This window comes from Excalfactoria chinensis, chromosome 15 (assembly GCF_039878825.1).
Source record: "Excalfactoria chinensis isolate bCotChi1 chromosome 15, bCotChi1.hap2, whole genome shotgun sequence".
Classification (NCBI taxonomy): domain Eukaryota; kingdom Metazoa; phylum Chordata; class Aves; order Galliformes; family Phasianidae; genus Excalfactoria; species Excalfactoria chinensis.
Genome location: NC_092839.1, coordinates 2,999,525 through 3,024,561, shown reverse-complemented (window position 1 = coordinate 3,024,561; position 25,037 = coordinate 2,999,525). Strand labels below are relative to the sequence as shown.

Genomic DNA, 25,037 nt, shown 5'->3' with positions numbered 1-25,037 from the left:
CCAGCATGGCATGTGATTTCAAGCAAGTCTTGGGACAGACTTGTGAAAGTGCTGACAATCTCCTGTCCAGAAGGCAATTCAGCCAATCTCATCAAGGACTCAGCTTACAAACAGCCAATAACACAGACAGATTCAAAACACATTCTCCTAATAAACTACACACAGACCTATGCACAGACTGTTGGAAAAGACCATGCAAACACTGCTGTGCTGGTTTCTGGCATATTACTATTAGCACAATCAAAGAGGCACTTCCAGAACAACCAGACACTCATTCTTAAAAGACCTGCTGTGCAAAACAACTTCCAGAGTACTTTTTTTCCCCCTATGTTTTTCTAACTTGAGACAACACTGAAGATCCTGTGTGGAACTGCAAACAAGTCCAGATGTAAGTCCAGCTTCAGCATGTTTCTGACTGTCTACCAGAACAGAGGAACTTCTGTTGGGCTTATCTCATTCTTAATTGATTAATCACAGGCAGGGCTTCCACCAGCAGTGTGTGCCCCCAGCATATCATTAAGGATTATGCTCACAGATATTCTGTTTAGACAGCACAGCTTTAAAACCCAGCAAATAATTTGGACACAGACGTGCATGGCTCCCTTTAGGAGTAAAGCTGCTAAAAGAATTATGTAATGATGTGAAAAAAGCAGTGGCTATACCACACATCTGGATTCTTCTCATGCACAAAAGCTTCACCAGGGCTTCCTCTTTTATCTCAGCTTTGTGTGCATGTATGTATATATATGACATTGCTACCATGCTTCTCCCATTAGAAACACCAAACACATCATCATTTTCTTCTTATGAGCTCAGGGTGGCAGAACACCAACATACTCATGCAGTAGACACAGCTGTGGCTCACCGGTACCATCTCTTTGTATGACAACTATTAGCACACTGCTGTGGCTGTAAGGAATTCCTCGTGGGGAGACTGCTTGCAAGCGGCCACAAGGTCTGCTTGCCTGTACTTAAGGCTGAGTAAGGCAGCTAGGAGCAGATGCCCCTCGTGGTTCCGCTGCTGCTGCCGAGATTACACAAGTTAAACTAGTAGCAGGTAACAAGGGACTTCCTCAAAACTCTTTCAGAAGCAGCTTTCCTGGTGCCTGATTACCATGACAGAAGGAACTGGGAGGCTGAGAAGCTCGGCTGACAGCACAGCAGACCTTTGCCTCAGGCAAAGCAGAATGAATTCCCCTCGTTCCCAAGTCAATGCAATTTATAGCCCAGGGCTACGTCTCATTACTCCTGCCCAAGCCAAGGTTGTTGGAACTTCAGTGACAGTTCAGCAACAGACCTGTCTCTCCCTGGCACTCCTAAGGCAGTAGCCACAGTTTTATTTAGCTGGAAATCTGCTCTGCTGTACAGAGAAGTTTAGAAAGGAGGAAAAACTGTTTTGAAAAGTGAAGCAATATATAGAAGATCTTATTTAATACGTCGTGGTTTAACCTGGCACGCAGCTGAACACCACGCAGCCTTTCACTCCACCCATCAGTGGGACAGGGGAGGAAAAATAATAATAAGAAAAGGTAGAACTCTCTTGTTCTGTTTTTGCATGATGTCATATGGTAGGAAATACCCCTCTAGCCAATTCAGGGCAGCAGGCAGAGTTCTGTCCCCACCCCCACCACACAACAGGACAGTGCATGAAGCTGAAGAATTGAAATGTCCTTGGCTCTGTACAGTGCTGTTCAGCAACAACTAAACCATCGGTGTGTCAGCAGCACCCTTTTTTCTCCTAAAGCCAAAACATGCATCATACTGTCAGCTGAATCCAAGAACCTTCCAACTGCAGTGTGGTGTTAGAAAGCAGCACTCCTTTATTCCTCGGGATACATACCAGGTGACCTGACAAATCAAGTGTGTGCTCTCAGAATTCAAGTTCTACATTTAAACAGCTAAGACATACATATCATAGAATGGTATGGGCTGGACCTTTAAGATCACCTGGTTCCAATCCACTGCTACAGGCAGGGACATCTCCCTCTAGACCAGGTTGTTCCAGCACGGCCTTCAGTGCTTCCACGGAGGGGGTATCCCCAACCTCACAGGGCAACCTGCTCCAGTGTCTCACATATGCAATTCAATTGCATACATATTCATTCCTTTCCAAGAACTCATTAATATATGTTAATGTCCTTCTGGGCATGCACAGTAGGGGCCTATGGTGGTCTTAGACCACTGCTTTCTCCTCATTTTTCCATCATCAGCTTCACCACTATGACTTTTGGCTGACCTTCAGCTATTTCTTCCCATTCATTCCCAACTAAACTTATATACAGGTCCTTAAACTAACATCCTGATCCCTATTCTAAATGAGCCTACAGCAGTACCAGACACAGAAGATTAACTGTACCAGCTGAAACCAGGACAAATAATAACTAAAAAATGACAGCAACCGGCAAAAGAGTTGTATCTACCAGGCTGCACTACTTAGCAGCAGCATGGACATCGCATAGCATCACATTGTTCACTCTGAACAAGGTAAGGATGTATACTTTAGTCTGGGTAATCTGCAAAACCAGGACAATTTCCAATTTGCCTGTGTCACAAACAAGAACATGGCAAGATAATAGTGTTGAATACCCATTATTGTGTTTTCCTCTGAATTTAATACAAGTTTCACACTGTCACAAAGACATGGTAAATAGAATAGCTCAGAAAAGGCTTCTAGCTCAGTAAAAAGGAGCCAGCACTAAAGGAAACAGCATCCGAGACTGTATGAAGATGGAGTTCACACTCATGATCTGTGTTTACATTTCTCAAAGCCAATAACCAAGCTAATAATCATTCCACAACCACAACCCCCTTCTGGTCCTTGTAAACCAAACCACCATCCAAAACTCAATACGTGGCACTGCACTGCTGACAGTACTTCAAGCTACAGGAAAAGTTGGGGCTTGCATGCACATACATGAGCTACCCAAATTGTATATCAGTTCCTTAGTGCTGCTCCCTCTGACAGCACAGCTTGGAACTACCATTACTCAGCCATGTGTGGGAGCAGTTCTGTGCAAGAGCTCACTGTGATGGCCTGAATTCGCCCAGCTGTTTATGAGACCACATTTCTGACTCTCAAAAGATGCCAAAATGGGCACCAGAGAAAGATCATCGATCCTGAAACACAAGTTGGATCTAGACAGAAGCATTCTGGACTGAACTATGAACCTGATGAAGTGTTCCACACAAAATACACGACCGGTGTTAGATCTTCAAGGGACAGGACTGAAGATAAGATGGAGCTCCTAGAATGTTCACAGAGGAGTCATTTTGCATTGGATTTTACTCCTTTTGAAGGATCAAATATATTCCTGAAATGATGGAGTTTGAAAAAGAATTTGATTCTCTGAGGACAGAACCAGACCTTTACAGGTATCTGAAAGAGAATATGCTTCATTGCCTCAAGACCATACCTTCACCACATCCCTTTATTGCAGCTCCAGGAGTACACAGAAGCAGGCTCCAATATCAAAGAGGACATCAGGATACTACATTACAAGACATTTGCTCAGCTCTTCTTTCCATCACACTTTTCTGACTCCCGTAGCTCTTTCATTACCTGATCCCCACCACCACCGGTTTTGCGATTCATCCAGGCTCCCATGTGTGCTGCCAACAGCCTGGGCATCCTTCTCCTAAATCACCGTGATTTTCACCAGATGATTAGGAACACAAAACAGAGCCAGCTGATGCTGCTATGCTCTCAAATTCTGATTTCAAGGTGATTTGTGCTCCCTTCCTCCTTGGTTTGTAAGGACAGGAGGGGAAGCAGCAAGATCTCTTTTGTGTGCTTGGAGCCAAATAAGGAATTAACTTGCCTAGCACAGTATCTGCTCCAAAGTGTATGGTACCTCAGGAGGACAATCAATTTCATGGTTCTCTAAAGCTGATTGAAACATGATTACACAGCAAGCCATAGGCTCTTTTTTCTAAGACTTGCCAACTGCCTGTGCTTCTTAGGAACAATTACTACTGCAGGTGAATTCGGATTGCTACTGGGATGGACATTAGTCTCAATCTTATCAGGAAGTTTCAGACATTTGGGGGTACAAGACTAAGTTAATTGTGCCAAGTGTTACACAAAAGGAAGAAAGTTATCTTCTAATGAACAGGAAAAAGTGGGTTAGTGAATAATCTCCCTCCAGTGTTGGACTTCAGAGCTAAAGAATGTATTTCATGACTGGATGATTGGGAGCATTTTCTGTTTTAAAACTCTGTTTAAGCCAGATGATTATTGCTACTTATGTCCCTTCCCAGCCCAGTGTATTTCATCCAGGAGATGTGAGGAAGCAAATGCTTTTTGTGCTCTGACATTCGTGAACTAAGTTTTTTGGAAGAGGGTTAAGGGAAAGTTAAACGACGTTTCTGCAAGCCTTTGCAGCCTTACATTTAAGGCTGGCAAGAGGTGGCAGACTAAAAGCCCTGAAGAATAAAGTCCCTTAATTTACACACTGCAAAAGCATGGCATGATTAGTACAAAAGGATAAAAACCACAGCACTGCTCTAGGAATGGCTGTAGAAGTTAACCCAGGGAGACCCTGCAAACAAAAGAGTCACACAAACAGGGAGTGAATTAAACCACAGGCAGAGCGGACACAGAACATAACCCAGCCTTCACCAGGATCAGGATCATTAGGGCTATGAAGTCTCATTCTCAGGCTCCTCCTCCCCATTTATATTTCTTCAGGACTTTATTGCTTTTTGTTTTCTATAAATAAAACTAAATTTAATGTCTATGAGAAAGGGAGAAAGAATGGAGTAGGTAACAAAGCAATTGGGAGTGCCTTGGTAATGTATTCAGGCCATTAAGGATTTCATTAGGTTTACTAAAAGGTCATTAATGATAAAATATCTTCTTTTATTTTACATACTTTCTAAACATTATAGTCTGTTCTGCCATTCAAGCTTGCACCCCACTGACATTAATTAGCATGCTATATATTAAAGAGAGTTTTTAATGAGCTGCTATTTCATATGATTTTATTGGAGAGCCTCATTGTTCAGTTTAATAGCAGAAAATGACAACTATAGAAATTGCTTTGATAGGACTGCAGAATTGAGGCAGTTATTCAACCCCTAAGCTTGCTCCTCAGTTTGCTCCTGATGCCAAAAGCGCTGCCTAACGTCTCTCAGAGCCTTGCTGCACTCGCTGTAGTGAAAGCTGTGGGCAATGAACAAAACCCCAAACCAACAAAGGAGGAACAGCAACATCACTTTCAGCTGGTCTGCGTGCCATACATCACAAAGCAACAGCAGCGAGAACCACACTGTGCCACATTTATAGATAAAAATATCAGTCCTAGCTATTACAGTAACCCACACTTTTAAGACTAGATTTCTTAGTGATGCAAACACTGAACTATCCATTTGTACTTATTTTCCAAGTCAAGAGCCTGCCTTGCCCTAAGCTGCTTTTCAAAGAGCAGCTGGAGTACAAAGAGAGGAGCAAGGAACCTCAGCAACCCTTCCCTGATACCAAAACTCAGCAGCTGCCAGCACCTCCTGAAGCTGTCCCAGCCTTGCCCTCGGTGATACCACCTGGGTGACACAGAAAGCAGAGAAACAGTGATGAATGGAGAGGAGAGAAAAAGGAAGAATGCGGTTGGTGAGGAGAGTAGGGAATGGAAACTAAACCCAAAACTAAACTCATAGTACCCAGTGGATAGCAGGACCATAGTTAGAAGTCCCAGGTCTAACATGCTTGCAACAAAAACAACAGTCAGACCAGCTTCCCAAGGAACCATAATGCTGGCCTCTCCTCTCATAAGCAATGAGAACACCACCTTGACTGGCTTCTACTCTGCTGCCACCCATCACACAGCAACAAAATGTTGGTGGGAAGGTTTAACCTCCTCTGCCATCTCACCAACATCCATCTCTGATGTGGGTCAAGATCACAGAAGGAGGCATTACTTTCAGAGCAGCCCCCGTACAAAAACCTGTACAAACTTTGCTTTCAAGTTAGTCAACTATCACATTTCGGGGAAGCAGGATGCTGTTATATGTGAATATGGAGATGCTACAGAACTCTATCTGCAGTACCATAACAAACCCAACACGCACAACAAAATAATTCAGCTCCTTCCCTTAAAAAAATATACATATATAATTATTATTTTTTTTAGCCGAACGCCTTCTCTCATTTGCATTGGATTTATATTGCTGTAACTCCACTGGCTTCAAAAGAACAATAAAAAGGTAATCAAAGAAAGCGTTGTGCTCAGGGGACTGCGTTACGCTTTTAGTTCAGGAAAGCTTGATCAAGCTGTTTCTTTAACAGTTGATTCATTCATACTATTTATAACAGCAGCCTGTGATTTACCTGGGGGTTGTCATACATTTAAAGGGGAAAAAAAACCATCCTGACATCTGAGTTTCGCCAAAAAAAAAAAGCCTCCCATTTTCTCATCATGATGTTGCTGGAAACCATAGGATTAAAAGTGCATCAGTAACAACCGCTTCCAAGCACATCTTGCAGGTAACAGCAAGTGAGCAGCACATGATTAAGAACCCTATGAAAAGCTCCTTAAGGTTCTTATTCAAAAAAGAAAAGCATCCCTAACTGGGAAATGATTCAAACATTTCTGTAATCCAAAGGCTGCATAAGCAGCAGTCAGAATGGGGAGAGACAGGGGCAGCCGAGTCTGCACCTGAGCACACAGCACTGCTGCAGGGCTGCCAAAAACCCACACCTGCTGCACCCCTTGCCCTGCCTTCCTGGGATGTAAGGAGCACCAGCAGGCAGCAGATGCTGCCCCAGAAACTATCACACAGACACAGCAAAGGATAATTCCTATTATCCTCCACGCAATCTCTAAATTGACCCAACCCACTTCTGCCACAGCATTTTATGTTTCCAGACATAACAGCAAAAGGAAAGCCAGCCTGCTTTAAAAGAGCAGCCTTTGCAGGTACTGGCTCCCCACACCACTTTAACACTGTAACACAATGGAAAGCACAGCAATGGCAGCAGTTGTAGCAGCAAAGTCCTTGGCTGCAGCAAGTGAAGATTTGCTCAAATCTAACAGCCACAGAAACAAAGGAAAGAAGCTGCTTACCTTTGGGAGGCCTCAGATATGCAGGGATGTCCAGCAAAATGTTCTTACCTCCACTGCCAAACTTTAAATGAGGTCTGGGAAGGGGTGGAACCTGCCTCCAGCCCTTCCAGTCACTCAGGTGGATTGTTTGCAGCTGAGTTCCCCTGGGTTGGCCCTGCCTTCCCACCAGGTGCTCCATCACTGCTTCAGGCAGTGACTTGCATTTCCACTGTTCCAGGTAAGCAAGGCTTTCCCTGCAGCAGCGCTGTAGTCACTCCAAGTGCCCAGGATATTGCTAACAAGTTGCTGAGGCTCACGCTAGAGTTCAGGGTCCGACAGGGAGCTTAGAAGCTATGCTTATCTATTAAATAACATGAGGGGATGGTCGGAAGGGGAAAGGCTCCCTGTTAGATTCGGCTGGCAAACAATGCTGGACTGACAGAGGTGTTTCTCAGGTCCCAGCAGAAGTTTCTCACTTCCCCCAGCCTTGTCTCAGAAGCAGAATCGCAGCCTTATGGCAGACATGTCCTCCCAGCCCTGCTGAGAGCACCATAAGTGTGGAGTTCTCAATTGTGAAGAAGAGATAATAAGCAACCGCAGTCAGCACCATTCATTTTCACCTTCTGGCCTGGCAGTGCCTCACCAACCCAGCCACCAAGTATTCTGAAAGCACGACAGTCAGCAACCATACAAAAAGCAACTGACGTTCAGCCAGTGCAGCCTCCTTCCAGCACAACTCTGCACAAAAATCTGTTAACTACAGAACTAATTTAGCTGTGTATATACGCACAGCTTTCCTAACATGCAATCGAAAGGACGAAGCAGCCAACCGTAGAGCTGACAGCTTCAAACCTGAACAGATTATACACGGCCGCACAGTTTCGCTGCTAGTTTAGATTATTAAGGGATTCTAATTCAACATAACACAGATGCAGTAAAGCACTTATTCTTCCTGTAATTGACTTTCATGGACCCTGGACAAACAGCATACTGCAGAAGAAGGCAACATATAAAACCGGTGTCAAAGGAAAACATTAGTGCTGTAGACAGAGAAAAACATCCAGTTGTGGGAAGACTGCATTGTCAAATGTCCTTACAGGAGGATGAGAAAGCTACAGCCAAAACATACAATCATTAATTGATCATTTTCTGGGTTTTGAGCACTTAACGGTGTCTCCTTAACGCTGTCTTAATGCTCAGCTAAATGCAGCAGCCAGCTGTGTGTAGCATGGACTTCCTTCAGTGCACACTTAGTGAGCTTAGTGAGAAAGCTTAGTCCCAGGAGTATTGTGCTTCCACAGAACGCAATTGAGAAGCTGTAAAATGATTGATTTTCATGGGAACATTCAAAGCCACTTTTGACTGAAGGCAATTTCTAAGAATTGTCATCCTTCTACTATTTTGACTGTAGAGCTTTATATAAATTGGTTGCAAGATTTCGTGGTTGTTGCTTTCCTTCTTGAGGGAGCCATTTCTCATTCTTCTTTACAAAAAAGAAAGCCTTTAAATAAACAAACAAATGACTAAGCCAAGTTCACACTTCAACCCTTTTGTCTTCTCCAGGAGGAGTTTACTTGATCCACCTTTTGGTAGGGAAGATTTTATGCTAAAAATTTCATGAATAGCTCTAAAAAGGGGGTATGAATAGAAACACAAGCATAGCCGTGCAGTGAGCAGCTATCGCATCAGATCGACAAGCTTCATTTTACAATAAGGAAGCAATTGTAGGGGCTAAAGCTGGCAGAAATCTGTTTCCACTCTACTGTAAATGCAAGCAGTGCATCCCACATCTACTGACCCTACACACAACCATCTAAGAGGCAGTTTGCATGTAAAGACCTCTCCTGCTGAGAAAGTGAGTGAAGTGATTGAGAAGAAGTGGTATATTGGCGACTGGAGAGATGTTGTAGGGCAGACTGCAATTTCACATGGAAACTGAGGATCTGTAACCTCTGATGCACAATTTAAACTCAAATCCACTGGGCTCAGAGCAGCTTGTCTCTAAGCATCCCATTAAAGAGCTGAAATAGTGCATGAAAGTCCCTTATATTATTATTCCTAGCACCTAAATAGGGGTTTGCAGCATTTTGGAAACAGACTGAGAAAATTAGTAGTTAGAAGAGGCAAATACATCCTTATTTCCCAAGACCCCATGCGCAACCCACATGGGACTTAATCAATGTAAAGATGAGAACGTAAGTGATTGCAAAACTATTCCACACAATGTTTATAAAAACAGTTTACAGTTTAAATGTTGCCTTCAGGCACGGCTTTGAAAGGACTTCAAGAAACTGACTCTTTCTTCTAGCCAAGGAGATGGAAATAGTGCAGCCACACTTGAAATGCTTCTAGGATTGTAATGCATTGTAACAGTGGCTTCCCCCTAGTAATATGACAGGTGCTTTAGAAGGAATGCTGAGGGTTTTTTGTTGGTGGTATTTTGTTTTGTTTTTTTCTTTATTTGACCTTCTTCCCCAATGAAGAAGAAACATTCTACAAACTGGCAATTAGAAGAAATTGGCTGCACACAAATAAGATTCTTATGATGGTGAAAACCACCATCGATCACTAAGTGCCCCTGTAAGCTCACAGCTGCCCAAATAAGCAGCAAAACGCAGCTCATTTACACTGTAGAGATCAAATACAAGCTTCCAGAAATTACCTGGGTCCACCTGCGTGCAGGATGCACCTCCATTTGGGATCATGGAACAAATGCCCGAAAGAACCTCATCTAATCTACAAGCAGGAGAATTTAGGTGCCAAAGCTGGTCCACGACCTTGAATTAGATTGCTTGTTCCTGCATTCCAGGGACAGCGTTAGGTCTGCCCAGTGCCTGATGCTGGTTTGACTTTACACATGCTTAGGATAAAAGAGAGAAATCTTTGTTGCATGTCTTTGTACACAAAGGCTTTGAAGCTGAACTCCCACGTGGGTTTAAGCACCGTTTGATTATTAGGGATTTTAAAACACGGCAGCTTTTGCAGGATGGGTTTTCTTAAAAAAATAAAAAAATAAAAAAATGCAACAAGCTTTCAGACTTCCAGGAGACTCAACAGGGGGCAGAGCTTATGATGATATTGTTAGACTCTGCCATTCACAGCTCACTATGAGATGGCTGCAGTAACACCTCTTCCACAAACGGCACACGCAAAAACACCTCTGCAGAGCTTTCTACCCAAACCAGCATACCAGCGAAATCCATTATCACTGTTCAGCTATGTTCCCAAACACAGATTGATCCACTTGTCTCCTATAAGTACTTACACAACTTGAAGCTACCTGGGGACCTGGCTGTAGCTGGAGTTCCTCAGCTTTATGCCCCCTGCAGTGCTTACCTGCAGCAGCAGCCTATGCATCTTCCTAATGGCTCGCTTGACTGGACAAACTGACACCCACTAGCACAGAACATGTTCATCACATTAACTGCTTTGCTGTGCTCCCCTAACATCCCCAGGATGCACTGCACCATCACTCACTTCTTCCTGACTCACATCTTCATCTTTCCAACATGATGACAACTGACTTGCAACTCCTGGAGCTCTCCACATCCTCTCTCAATGATGATTTCTGCTCCCTTGGAACAGAGTACAGTTACATACCAATTTGGTGTTCTGGACGATTCCATTGTTTAAAATCCCAACTGAGGCTGTACCCAGCACAACAAAAGCTTAGAAAGGCGGGGGTTTATTTGTTTATCTAAAACAGAACTAGAGAAAAAATACAGTACAGAAAACCCAATGAGTCGGACCTAGATGATGATGGTACAGAAGGAACTGTTACTTCATTTGGGAAAGGAAGATGGCTTTTTTGTTTTCATTTTATTAGGAAAGATTGTGCCAAAAGGTATTTGAGAGAGAAAGTCACCTAAACAATACCTATGTGTGAATCTAGGCAGCTATTCCCACGTGTAATGCAGAACTTGACATCACCAGATCCAATTTATAACGTGGTGTTTTTTGATCTGTACCTTGGAGGGAATTTTTCTTTAATAAATTTCACTTGGTTCCTGGGCTTGTTTCTGCCTAATGACAGCAACACAACTGCGGAGTTTCTAGACAGCTGCAGACATCACTGAGTTTCCTGCTCCTGCTGGTGACAGAGCAGTGCTGCCAGTGCTGGCTTTCAGGAACTGTGCTCCCTACAGAGACCTCATTAAAGTAGCACCTCACAGGTTCCTACTTTGACCTTCTTTTATTTTTCTTCCTGTTGCAGTTAAAGCCTTAAGCTTCTACCTCAATCAGTACTGCAGAGCGCAGATACCTGAGAGAACTGAAAGCAGACTAACCACTACCTTTTTCTTCCTCTTTAATCAATAGGTCAGAGCAGCATCAGGCTATGATGACAAATAAATGACCAAACTCTGTCTAAAATGACACTTTAGAGGTCATTACTAGTGAGGAATGACTTTAGCATGAAGTCTTAAAATAATGCCTGTAGAGACTCAGTTCCAGGTTTAGGTATCTATAGCAGGATTAAGCAAGCAATACAAAAGATGCAGCAACCAGGGCAATACTGGAGCTTTCTTGGTATTTCTAGGAAGATTAAACTTCAGCTGCAAGTAGCGGGATGAGACATTTCTGTGCAAAGACCTATGTTTTACTTACTGACCTATTAAAAATACAAAGTCTCCTGTTACTTAGAACAGGCACACGTATTTGCTTGTTCAACATCCTAACATTAACTCTGAAGGCATTCTGGCCTCTCTCCAGATTACAGGTAACCGCTCATCTGTATTTTTGACTCCAGCTGGTGAATTCCACTCATGTCAATACACTCGTCCTGGGGTGTCAAGGAGAATGGGAATGAATTTTGGCATTTCTTCACAAACCTCAGACACTCCATTTCTCCTGGTAGTTTTAAACTCTTGGACCTTCATCCTTTTGGGAAGTGGGAAAAGTTGGAATTCACCTTGACTTCAATTTGACTTCAGCTGTCAAATATGCATAGAGTCATTATCAGAAAAGATCTGTTTGTGCCTCACTGAGACTCGAGCAGTGGTGTGACTCGAGGGGCAAAGGCACAGTCATGAAGCATCACTACCCTGGAGGCATTAAAATCTCTCTATGCAGCTGCTCAGCCAGAAAAGCTACTTGGTTTGCTGAAGTCCTTTCAATGAGCTGAGCCCAAGGCAATATTTTAGAAGGAAACTGCCTCTTTAAAAATTAAAAGGAGTTATTTTTGCATCATTTGACTGGGATTGCTTTAAATGTGTTCCATTATAGGTCACGTCTGCTGCCAGAAAAATAATGCATTCACAACTGATTCTATTCAGACCAATCTCTTAAAAAATATAGAGAGCTTTAATGCGGAACTCCTCACTCATATACAGAGGATAGCCTTCCAGACCTGCAAAAGCCATGAAATTCCAAGGGTTTGTTTAGGGTCATTTGCAATCTGCACAGAGCTTTCCAAGTGTCTCCACAGTGATCAACAAAACACAAATTCTTACTTCAGTAAAGCATTACCTCTTAGCAAAATCTGCCACATGAATCACTTTTCCTCGATCCCCACCTGCCTTGAACTGGAAAACTTTTTTCAGTGACAACAGCAGACCATCTCAAATATCCTGATGTATTTTATTCAGGCTTATCACAGTGTTTTCTGAAATCTCCCAGAGCTCATGACTGGCTTAAACACATATGAGAAGGGCCCTATGGCATATGTTCTTTGACGACAGCCAGTTCTCCTCACCTCATAAAGTGTAATGATGCCATTTGTCTCATTTGGAGGCTTCCACTGAACGTAGATCTTCTCTTCAAAAGGTCCTCCCTGGATGGATTCCAAGGGAACGGGTCCAGGAACTACAGAAAGAAAGAGAAACAAAAGCAAACAATGCTGTGTTAGAAGCTACCACAAGCTCCAGCAGTCACACGCGTCAGAAAACACCGAGAGACCATCAGGCAAAGTTCATAGTTGAAAATAATAAACAAAAATAACAGCGATTAAAGAAAACCACTAAGTGACAAACAAAACCAGAACCCACGACAATACAGAACTAGCTCCAGTATGCCTTCAGCCCATAGGAGAACAATCTTTGAGTACTTTAAAAGGAACCAAAACTACAGAAAATGAATGTATGAATGAATGTATCCCCTGAACCACGTGAAGAGTTCTGATTGCATAAACACACAGACTTATGCTTCCTGCTTCCATACAACATCACAAAATAAATGTTTAACTTTACCCCAAATGATGCATTTATTTTTATTGCCAAAAAACAGTATTGCAGCATGTGCATATTTGTCTAAGTTTCTCTTCTATTCATATGTTAAGATGCAAAATATATATATATATATTAAATAAAAAGAACCTAAACAAGTGAACCCAATTCAGCTTCACCTCAAATACACCTATTTGCATTAGTGCAAATAACAGTGATTAATACTGTAGATTAAGCTTAATGTACGGAAGGTAAATTAAGCAGTAATATTTTCAGTTCTCAAAGAACAGCTTCAGTGCATGAAGACCATCGTCCTGCTTGCATGTATCGTTGCACCACTGGAAAATCTCATGGCACCTTGCAGCACAGTGCAGTAACACTGAGACACCTCAGCAAACTGGCCATGGAACACCAGTAGTGCACACTGGCAGTGCTGCACTTCAGATGGTCTGCACTGCTTTTCCAGAAGTCTTCTGACTCACTGAGGTAGGCACATAACCTAGGCCTGTCCTTACCACGTAGAAGAGCGATGAGGTGGCACATTGCTGCTTTTATCTGAGTTTCTATACAACCTTCTGATCATTTAAATGTCTCGTCTTTCTTTTCTGTGCTGTCAGACCCCCCAGGCCATTCCATCATCACCGTAACACTGCAGAAATGTCCACAGCACCCACAAGCAGTGTAGTTACAGGGAGTAGCCTCTCTTTATTCCTCTCCCTGTTCTGGAATACAACATCCTTGTATTTCCAGTGGAGCTGTGCCTTATCTAGAAAAAGTTCAACAATACTGGGTCATTAACAAACTTGACAATCTGCTGCAACAAACTGCTTGAGAGCTGGAAGAATGGCACATCCACGAGGAAGCAGGACTTGCCCTTCAAACACACTGTGAGGATCAGTAATAATGTAGGCAGTGTAGCCTCCTTTTTCAGTGAGCAATTTCTGCTCTTCTTCCACCTCCTTTGGACAGTGCCTTCCCTAACTCATGCTTTCCACCTGGGAACATTACAGATGATATATGCGCACAGCATCTCAAGGCATTACACAGGTGGACAAGGCAGGATATAGATAATTGTGTGCTCTCTCCTAATTTGTAAGACTGCAGTGCTGCGTGTTTGCATTTTGCTTACAAGCTAAATCTTGTCCATCTACCTGCCTTCCATCAGATACACAGGATAGAGAGTGTTCGAGGACAGAATCATTTGGGTGCAATGCTAAAGGACAGTCACAGTCAGTAGGAAATATATTGTGTCCTCCTTCACCTACACAACAGCAAAGCTCCATCCACCTAAACAGCCAGATTGTACCTTGGCATAAAGCTACTATGGGCTGCACACCTTTATCAATATGAAAGATTGATTTCCCTAGTTAAGGAAGGACCACGTAAGATTTATGTTTCAAGATGGCTACAAGGCCACCTAAAAATCCACCTACTCTAGCAAAATTTTAATGCTGTGAAAGATAACTAAAAGACACTTCTAAGCCTGACTGATAAAAACCCCACTCATTTTTTCAGAAAGATCTGCCATCCTCTTAATTCCCTTGTATGATATATTGGATGTCTGGAACCACTTTCAGCTGAGAGAAACTTAGGAAAGCAACTTCTTATTGCTCTGGCAGAGGAAGAACATTTCTTTTTAACACTAGACAGAATGGAAGCTTGTAGTTTAGGAGAGTTCTTAGTCTGAAATAGCTCAGATGGGATAATAACACTTTAAAGCTTCCCACCAGTACTTCTTTAAAAGTGTTCTTTTGTATCTGGAATGCAAGAGCTAGCACCAAAAGAATTTAGCATCTGAGGCATATGTAAAATGCTACATCTAGAAGGTCAGTATTAAGAAAAAACACACTCTGGAAAGGAAGACATTGTAACTCTTTGGGGACTGTGATGTAAAGGAACCAGAAAGGAAAAAAAAGAAGACTAACGTCAGAATTATATTAGCCCATATGATAAAGGAAGCTGCTGTGTTGGTCCTGGGTAGTTCAGAACACAACTTCTACAGAATTAAACCTACTGCTGTTCAGTAACTGCTCAAACTGGTGCTTGTCATTTCCAAGCACCTCAGGGAGCCCTGCCCTTTCAAGAACACTGCTGTGAAATGGAAATTATTTACACCTACAAATTTAACTTGCATAACATACATCCGGTCCAGAGAAGCCATTTATAAGTCTTCTGGGACAGGCGATTATGCTGTTATTTACAGCCTGAAAATATTACAATGCCTTCACAAAAAAGAAGCAAGCAAGCAAACCCAACATAACTCACCATCCTCCTCAGTCTGCACAACCAGCTCCTCACTCTCCATTTTGCCCTCTGGATTAGAAAGGGCCAGCCTCAGCCTGATGGTCATGAAGGGCCGAAGACCTCGCAAGGTATAGTGGGAAGAAGTTTGGATGAGTTCCTCTGCCTCAAATTTTTGCTGGTTAAAGACATACTGGTACTGGACTGTGAGGTTGTAGCTGTGGCAGCGGGTCACGGCATAACCAAAGGGCTCCCACTGCAACGTAAGCTGCCGGGAACGGATATCAACCACTTCTACATTCTGTGGTCCATGGACAGGATCTGTGAGGCAAAAATGACAATAAATTACAAAAGAAATAACAAATTAATTCAAAAGAAGTCAGCCACCATTAATGTGCCTCCTTCCATATTGCCAGCTCTGGGTCCCTCGCAGTTCTGAGTGTTCTCGCCTTTACAATGTAAAAGTGATATTACTCATGTTTTTGAGAGAAAGAACAAAGGCAAAGGGAAATTAATGTCTGATCCACTAATGTATTCTAGCTGCTGAACCATCAGTGAAAATCCTATCATAGGGCACTGAACAGAGGTCACGCTTCTGAGTCCTGTGAAATGTCACCGAACCCAACAATGGCAGCATGATTTAAGTGCACTTTCTTCGCTGTTACAAACACATTCCTTCCCAACACCTCAGTGAATGCAGCCCGAAGCGATGCAAGGAAATGGCAGTCAGAAGAGAAGGCACGAGCTCAGGTCTTTCACCATTATACTCCTGCACCCTTCTTGCAACCCCATGCCCACTCTGCTCAGAGACTGAGGCACAGAAGCACAAGAACCAAGAGGGACTCTTCTTCAGTAAGTTCTGTGAGCCAACTCAACCTTATGCCACCAAAACTTTCATTTCAGAGCACACCAAATGCTTTAACCTCAACGAAGTATCATCATCCTTCATTACTCTTTCTACAGTATCTGTCTGAGGTAAAAGTTTGAATATTCATGCGTAAGAATCATTTTCACCTGCTGCTCCTTAATTTATTTTTAACAGCATAACTCAGAGGCTTTGACTACAGACTCTGCCCTTTTTATGAAATATAAATGCACGCGTCGTTACACACGCAGATAGAAAGAATGAAAGATGAGTTAGTAAAATCAGTGTTTGGGACGTGTCAGATGGTAATACCAGCACACGTGTCACAGTGTGACATTTCTTCAACACGACGAGCTCATCTGCTTTGTTGTACAGTATATATCTAAGAAAGATAATTAGAAAATACATTACATCACGCAGCCTTTAGGATTATATTGCAATGTAGTGTTTTGCCCCATTATGTTCCTTTCACGAGCTGAAATTATAAGGGAACATGGTTATGGAAACAAAAAGTTACTGGGACTCCAACATAGAAGCTGCACTTCTCTGGAAGACAGTAAAAGCGGAGGAACATCTTTCTAATGATCCTTGAAGGAACACAACATCCACACTGTGAACAATCTACCAAAAACACACTGCAACAAGCAGTCAAAACTAAAACCAAGCAGCAAACTCTAGCAACTGGCATTGTAACTGGCAACAGGAAAATAGTTGCTTCTGAATTGAAGACTATCATAAAATACCACAAGGCAGAATGGACCCACAGGGATCATGGCGTCCCACCCCTGGTTCCACACAGCACGACCCAAACCCAAACCCAATGGCTGAGAGCGCTGCCCTCCACTCCCTATGAAGAGCTGCAGTCACCATGAGGCCTCCCCTCAGCCTGCTCTGCTCCGGGTCCAACAAACACAGCGACCTCAGCTGCTCCTCACAACACAATGAAGTCCTCAGACCCTTGCCCACCTATGCAGCTCTCCGCTGGATCCTCTCTCACAGCTTTATGTCCCTCTTATGTTGTGGTACCCAAACCCACACGCAGTGCTGGAGGTGAGGCTGCAGCAGGCAGAGCACAGCAGGACAACCCTGCAACTCTCCGGCCATTGCCTCCCCACACCCAACACAGCCATGTTTTGGTCATCATGGGACATTCTTAGGGTCACACTGCCATGGCTTTCTGATGTCACAAACCACCTCCCTGACAACCGCTAGAAATACAGGGACCCTGACAACAGAACATCAGTCTTCAGTAGACTCGCGACTTGCTGGCACACTTGTGGCCCAAGGAGCAATTCACAAAGTCATTTCCCACCTTTTGTGTTGTCCCTCGTGGAGCAGGATGGATCCTCCTCCACCAAAGAAGCCGCGGCTTCAGGGGAGCAGCAGCAAACCTGAGCCGATGGATGTGGATCCACCTGAGAGCAGCGTCGAGCCCATGGAGATGGACATCCCGCTGCAGGAGGAACCCATGGAGGTGGATCCACCTCCATCGAGGCAGGGCAGGCACCCCAACATTGGGTCTGCCTGGAGACGCTGCTACATCCATCGGCGGCGCACCAGGGGCTCTCCATTTCCATCTTGGCCTTGAAATGGCACCATCCGCCAGAGAGCACCTGCGCCAGCTGCTGCTCCCTGCCGCCCTTTCTTCCCCGCCCTCCATCCTCAGCCTTCCCCAAGACCTCTCACCTCTTCTTCCCCAAACTCTGAGGAAACGGGAAGGACTGGCACTGCTGTCCTAGCAGCTGCTGTGCCGGGACAAAACAAGGAGTCCAACAGATTTCAAGAAGCTTTCAGCTTCCCGCAGCCTCCAGCTGAGCCCTGACAACAGGGCAGGACTGGGACTGCTGTCCTCTGAGCTGCTGCACCACCACAGCAGGAGGAGTCCAGCGGACGGCCCCGAGCTCCCTGCAGCCTCCAGGCGCTGCCACAGAAGCTACAGAGGCGGCTGTTCCTTTGGAGAAGCAGAGGACTTGGCTTTGGATGGGAAGAAGGGCTCAAGTGCGCATTGAAAGTAAACCAAAACCACCTCAGTGTCCTTCAGAGCTTTCCAAGGTAAACAACTCCTGACTCCAAACCAGAATGGGGTTGAGACACCACAGAACATTTCATGAGTTGGCAGTGGTACAGCTGAGGATGGCAATTAACCTCCATGCTAATGTTATGGCACTTGTTAAATTGGTCATTTTCTTTAAGTCCGTTGTGTTATAGAATGAATGGGCAATGAGAGGGCATTTGGTTTATTTACGTCAGGTGTGTTGATTGTTGGTGATGAAGAAATGAGACTGATTCAGCATCATCTCATTAAAGTACATGTCCAAAGCCTTACTATGGACGATTATCTGCATGTTTCAATTATCTCACCTTGTTCACATTAGCCCTTTCCATTCTAAGTCTCCAAGCTGGCTCACCTTGAGCAATCTCAAATTCTAACTCCTAATTTTATCATAAATTGTCTATAATACATCCTGATTTTTTTCCCCTCAGGACAATACTTTTAGTAAAGTTACATGGCTACAAACAGCAGATGGGTTTGAATTACAAGGCAAGACTCTAAACTCCACATTTCAGCTATCGTCCAGGTACCCCACTACACAAGCACAGAACATCCTGCATTCCCCCAGGGGCTATCTTTTCTCAGGCTATGTCCTTAAAATGTGAGGTTTTTCAGCCCAGTGGGGCAGGGTTGTGGCAGTGGGGTGGGAAGCAATTGGGGTGCTGCACTAAAACCTGAAATGGGACGCAAGTTTCAGAAATGCCCATATCCTCAGGAGCTTCCCAAAGTGTAGAGGTTTGACATCTAATGCCTTCTAGGTTCTTTAGCCAAGAGGAATGTATAAATAACTAAAAACTATTTACACCTTAGGTTCAGAGAGGGAGAAATGAGGCTGGAATCAAATTGGTAAATTGAAGCGCAAGACCTGCAAAGCTTTATATTCCTTCTGGCTCCCTTATCTCACCTTTCAATCTCCTTCTCCTGGAAGTTCAGAATATGTAATTCTGAAAATATGTTCCTGTTGTCACACCAATTTCCTCAGCACAAGCCATTGCAACTTACTGTTAAAAGATTTTGTATTGTTTTTAAAGGGCAGCAGTCTTACTACCTTCCCAGTTTAATTCCTCCCGCACTTCAGCTTTGCAATTATATATCCTTCTTTTTCAGTCTTTATCTCACAAGGTCTGTAGTACCCACTTCCCTGGGCCTGCTGTGTCCAGCTGGCAGGACGGGCATGGCACAAAGCTGTGCTGGGGATGGTCAGAGCTGGCATGAGGAAGAACTGCCCTGTTGTGAGGGTGGTCAGACACTGCACCAGGTCTCCCAGCAACCGAGATGCTTTACCTTTTGGTTAGCCTTGAAGTGGTCAGGCAGTTGAACCAGATGACATTTGTACATTCCTTCCAACAGAACTGTTCTCTATAATCTACTACTGGAAATACCTGAAGAATGGACAAACTGCTCCACTTCTATATGTAGCTTTCCAATAAAGCAGGGAGAAAACTCGAAATTATTATTTAGCTATTTGAAGAGAAGCTGCTAATATAGATCTCAATCTCAACCTCAGCTGTACAGAAAAACTACCACAGCAAGGCAGAAACAGTCTCACTCAATCTGAACAGTGATGGATCATATATATTAAGACATCAGTGGAACCTGCATGTACTGAGGTTTCTACATGTACTGAGACCTTGGAAAACCCACGGAAATTTGTAACAGGCAGCAGCAATGAACCAGCTGTCACGGATCTACTACAACTAGCCTTGAATCCGTACAAAGAAAATCACAGTCTCTGGGATTTCACTGTGCAAACACTTCATTTTCCTTTCAGCCTGGCTGAACTACTAATTACATCAAAATCAAGGACCAAACAGTATTTTTTAATACTGCATTTCCCAACAACACTTCAATACCTACCCTTACTTCAGTTAGGAGGCTGCAAAACGTAGCTGGCCAGGAGCCCTGCTGAACTCCCTATGACAGGCAAGGGGCCAGGATGGAAACAAACTCTCCCAGCAGATGGTTCAGGTGTGCTCCTAGTCCTTACCCCATGTAAACGGATGCTTCTGACTCACTGCTGACCACTACTGTTTAGAGACTGCGCCTCCTGCTACCACCATTCCACAGAGTGTACTTCTATAGTTGCTTCTGTAGTTTTCTTATTGAATTTTACAGATCTTGTTTTGTTCTCTGTAGTCGACTCACTCAAGGTGACATTGCAGAAGGGCAGAATTCGATTTAGATTATTAATAACAATTGTCTCCGCTTCATACCTCTCTCCACCTATGGAAGACCGAAGAATAAAGGACGTAATGACAACGCACCAGGGTCTGAAGATGAAGCGAAGGTTAAGCAGAGAAGTTAAATGGCGAAAATCAGCTGTTGCTCTTCAGGTTAACTACCTGCTGCAGGGGCCTAATTGCAAGACATTGTTACTGTCAGGGAGGACACAACACTGAGTGGAAAATGGCTGATATGCTCTGAGGCCTCACTACCCGCATTACCCGACCCTATGGAGAAGGAGGCGGTGTTTATTAGCCATGCAGTTGCCCACTGATTACGTTGTTTCCCAGCAGTAGATTACCTGAGGCTGAGAAAGCACAAAAGGAGGAAAATCAGGCATGAGAGGTGCAGCAGCTTTCTGACAGCCTTGCTGTGTCCTGACCAACTAGAGAAGGAAAGTATAAGTGCCTTCCCTTCAACACATTCAGCTCATGGGTCAGTCACTCCAACCAGAGTCCAATTAACATCCGGGTGCCCTAATAAGGCCCACATCTGCTCCTTCCTAGGCAGGCTCTATTGCAGACTGGGAGATGCCTGTGTGCGTTGGCAGTTAATAGTAAGACCAAAACTCTGCTCTCACAGCCACCTGCATGCTATGAGGCCTCCCTTTTGTCCAGAAAGTATTTAAATTCATCTTCACTGACCAAATAGGAATTTGGTGGCATCACAGAATAACCTTTCTAGATTTGAGATCTTCATAGAATATTACACTTTTCCAATAAATGGAGACTGACTACTTTTCACGTGACTGCAACAACATTCCTTGTAGCAGTGGAGTGGAAAATGGGACAATTCTTTTGTAGATTCCTTCCTGTTCTACAAAGACACCTTTTTTGTCTCGCAGATGGAAATCTAAACAGCAACTTGTCTGGCAATGATTTGATTGCAGACATTAGATGAGAGCTGAAGCCCTTTCCATCACCCTGACTCCCTATTTCCCAACTCCCTCCTTACACTTCCACAGGACGCAGCAAGCCAATGGAAACATACCTACTAACAAAATAATGTAGCACAAGCATTCAGCTGTTCTATTTTATCCAATTCAAATGTATGTGATGGCTCAGGATAGAACAGACAACTCCAGTGAGTGCTGTCCATCTCTTCACAGATGCTGACAGACGAGTTGTTCTATGAACACTCCCTGTTTCCTCATCCTATACGCGGACATTGCAGAGCTCCGTCCACTCTTGAAGCACTGCATGTCTTTTTGGTGACAGCGTTTCTTTGCTGAGCATAACGACGCATACAGATGCTGCCCATCATATTTCAGCCTGAATGTGGTAGAAATGCCCTTTCAGACATGACGGATAAAAGCACTGATCAGGCAGAGCTCCTCAGCCTTCCCTGGCCTTATTCTTTCCTGCATAAAGAAAATTTCCCTCGTTTGAATTTCATTTCATTTTGAACTGGTTCGGCTGTCACCGCTCCAAAGACAGGGCAGAGAAAGCTGAAGGCAGACAGTTATACAGAAAGGTGTCTTCTAAGAGTTTCAACAGAGAAAACAAGAGAAAAAAGGAAGGAACCTCATGCAGCAAAATGTCCATGGAGCAAGCAAGCTGCTTGTTGAAGTACGTGCAATCAACTCATCCCCACATCACACACAAAGAAATAGGTGTCATTACAGCTGATGAACAAAACCAGGCCATTTTGTGAGACATGAAGGCGCAGTGCCACACAGCCGGATCCGGTACAATAGAACCATGAAAGAAGCTGGATCAGTGGCTATGTGCTAAGCTTAGCGAGCTCTTGTAACAGTTAACACGACCATCGCACTGCGACTCACAGCACCTTTTCTTCATGTTTTGATTGGTTTTGTATCACTTGCAAATTTTCGTCCGAATTCTGCATTGTAGGAAACTCATGATTTCAGCTCGCGTTTTCCCATTACAGCTGGAAATGGCAAAAAAGCAAGCTTGTTTCTTCTGGCACCAAAAACGGTTGTTCCCTAACAAACTTCAAAACAGCCATTTAAAACAACAATAAGGGGCAATTATGACTTTATTAAAAACATCTATCACGGAAACTCTTAGCAGTGCTATTCCATGGCTGGGAACAAAATGGGGATTATCGAGCATTTTGATGATTAAATGCAGAAGTATAATTAAATATGCTAATGTAAGCAAAATTACAAAGCAGGTAGAGCACTTGGTCTTTGGCAAACAGAAGTAAAATGTGGGTTGTTTTTTTTTTTCCTACAAATCAATTTATTTTATTATGAGTAAGTAAAATTTATTTGTGCAATTTTATTAACATGCATATGTATTTAATTTGATTACCTCTTCCTCTGTGCACCTCCGCTGTTAGCATCAAACAGAACAAGCAGAAATGATTGGAACACTGGGTAAGGTTGTTCCTGACAAAGAATAAATTGTCTCCATAAAAGTAAAGGAGGTGATCAAAATAGCAGGGAAACAAATGTTTGAGAGGTTTCCCCTACGCTGCCATAGGTCAGAACAGCAGAGAGAAGCGCTGCTCCTGCAGATAGGCTTTCTCACATTTCTAACTGTGGTTCCCTCTTCTGTCTGTGCAATCTGCAAGAGAAACTCTCCATCATCCCCTGGAAACCTTTCAGAAACAAATAAAAACCATGTTTTCCACATCTATCTGTCAGCCTGGTGGAAAGGGCCCCCAGCTGATGAAGCACTGGCTTTGGGGGGGCTGTGGTGATACCTCAGGTGCCCAAAGCCACTTGAAGCTCATCCCATCTTCTCAAGATTGAAGAGAAGCAACAAGTCCCTTTTTCACCAGCAATGGGCACTCAGGTTTCAGAAGTCCAAATGTGACAAGGGCTGAGATCGGATAATTATGAAGGGCAAAGGAGATACTGACACAGCCATAAAAGACCAGACAAAGGGAGGAGATGTCCTCAGGAGCGAGTGGTTGGAAATCCAGGCAGTGTAGAAGATGCCAACCCATTTCATTTCCCAGTTATTCCCTTCACTGGGCCAAGAGACTTTTGAATTCCCGTTCCCGAGTGCTGCCTGCAATGTATTTCAGAAATGTATTTTTAGACAAGGTCTAACTACAATGTATGGGCAGCTGTTTCATTCTAATTTCATGCTCATGTCTTTCTTCCAATAGAAAGCTGAAATCAGCAGTGCAGTGTCATTACTGCCACGGCTGGGTACTTGTTATGTGAATGTACATATCTGGACAAATGCTTATTTCAAACTGCTGTAGATAATCCTTGGGATGGTGGAAGAAGGATAGAAGTTGGCTCTGAAAAAAATCAATAGCCCAATAATTGCTCATTTCCTACGTTATGGTTGCACTTCTAACCTACAGAAAATAAAGCAGAATAACTTTATCCCTAAGCTTATCTGGCTGCAAAATCTCTGTTCAAAGATGTCCGTGTTCCCAATAGAAGCCATTCCCATTCTTCTGGATTTTCTGACTCAATTAATAAACCAGACTTGCTACAGGGCAACAGCTGAAATCCTGATGTGCTATAACACCTGCTCACAAGAGGGACAGAAGCAAAATCTCTCCCAGCATCTTCCTGGAGGTGCCACTTTTCCAGCACTGAGCTACAAAGTGCCAATGTCCCTTCTCTAGCTCTACTAACTCAGTTTTGTCCACTCCCTGCAATGTCACCAGGTAGTAGCATCAATGAGTAACTTGGATCATGGTCAGCATCGCAGCAGCCAGGTCCACTTTACAATAGGACTGCCCAGATTTTTGCCTTTGAGACTTTCCCTGATAGTTCATCTGCTTTCAGCACCAGCACAGCTCTGACACGGACAGGGAGCCAGGATCAGTGCCCTTTCTGAAATCCATCAGACTGGCAGGTCTGTAAAGTAAAAGGGGCTCAGAGAAGGAGGAGGCCTGGCAAGAAGCAAGAGCAAAGGTCCCAGGGAGCAGATGTGAGGAGCAGGACCAGCATTTCTTCACCACCATTAACTGGTGAGACACTAAAAAATTACTCTTAGAGAATTTCAGAGCAGACCTTATGCACGACACAGATACATCACATGGATAAACTCGCTCTTCAGAAAAACTACTGAGCCTCTTCACAGAGGGCACTGCTGCTAACAACAGGTGAAACCTGAACATATGGACCTTCGTGTCCATGCATGAACCTGTGCACACACCTACACACATGCACGCAGTCCCCCTCCATGCCAGGATCCCACACTTGCTCAGAGAATGGAACTACAGTTTGCCACGAGGAAACTCTGCAGTCTTCAGAAGGGACAAAAGCTGAACGATGTAATGAAGACTGAAAGTCACACAAATCATGCTGGTGATCAGTCTCTAAGCTTCTCTACCAAGTCCCTTACTGGTCCATTTGTCTTGGAACTACAAGTTTGAGGTTTTAACGAGCACAGGAATGTCAACCGTAATGGACCTGAAGGTAGAGAGGAATAAAACAGACAGTCTGCATGACAGAAATTGGCCATGTCCTCATCCGCAGGCCAGTGGAAAGGCAGAAGTAGATTTATACTCTGCTCACTTTG

General features: G+C 43.8%; 1 protein-coding gene across 10 annotated transcripts in view; it reads right to left on the bottom strand.

Moving 5' to 3' along the window:
* PTPRT (protein tyrosine phosphatase receptor type T) overlaps positions 1 to 25,037 on the bottom strand; it is a 405,976-nt gene that overhangs the window by 125,959 nt on the left and 254,980 nt on the right. For all 10 annotated transcript variants that reach the window (XM_072350259.1, XM_072350261.1, XM_072350264.1 and 7 more), the window contains exons 8-9: positions 15,464 to 15,760; positions 12,730 to 12,839 (exon numbers count right to left, since the gene is read on the bottom strand). In XM_072350259.1, coding sequence (XP_072206360.1) covers positions 12,730 to 12,839; positions 15,464 to 15,760 — 407 coding nt within the window. The remainder of the gene's footprint in view (positions 1 to 12,729; positions 12,840 to 15,463; positions 15,761 to 25,037) is intronic.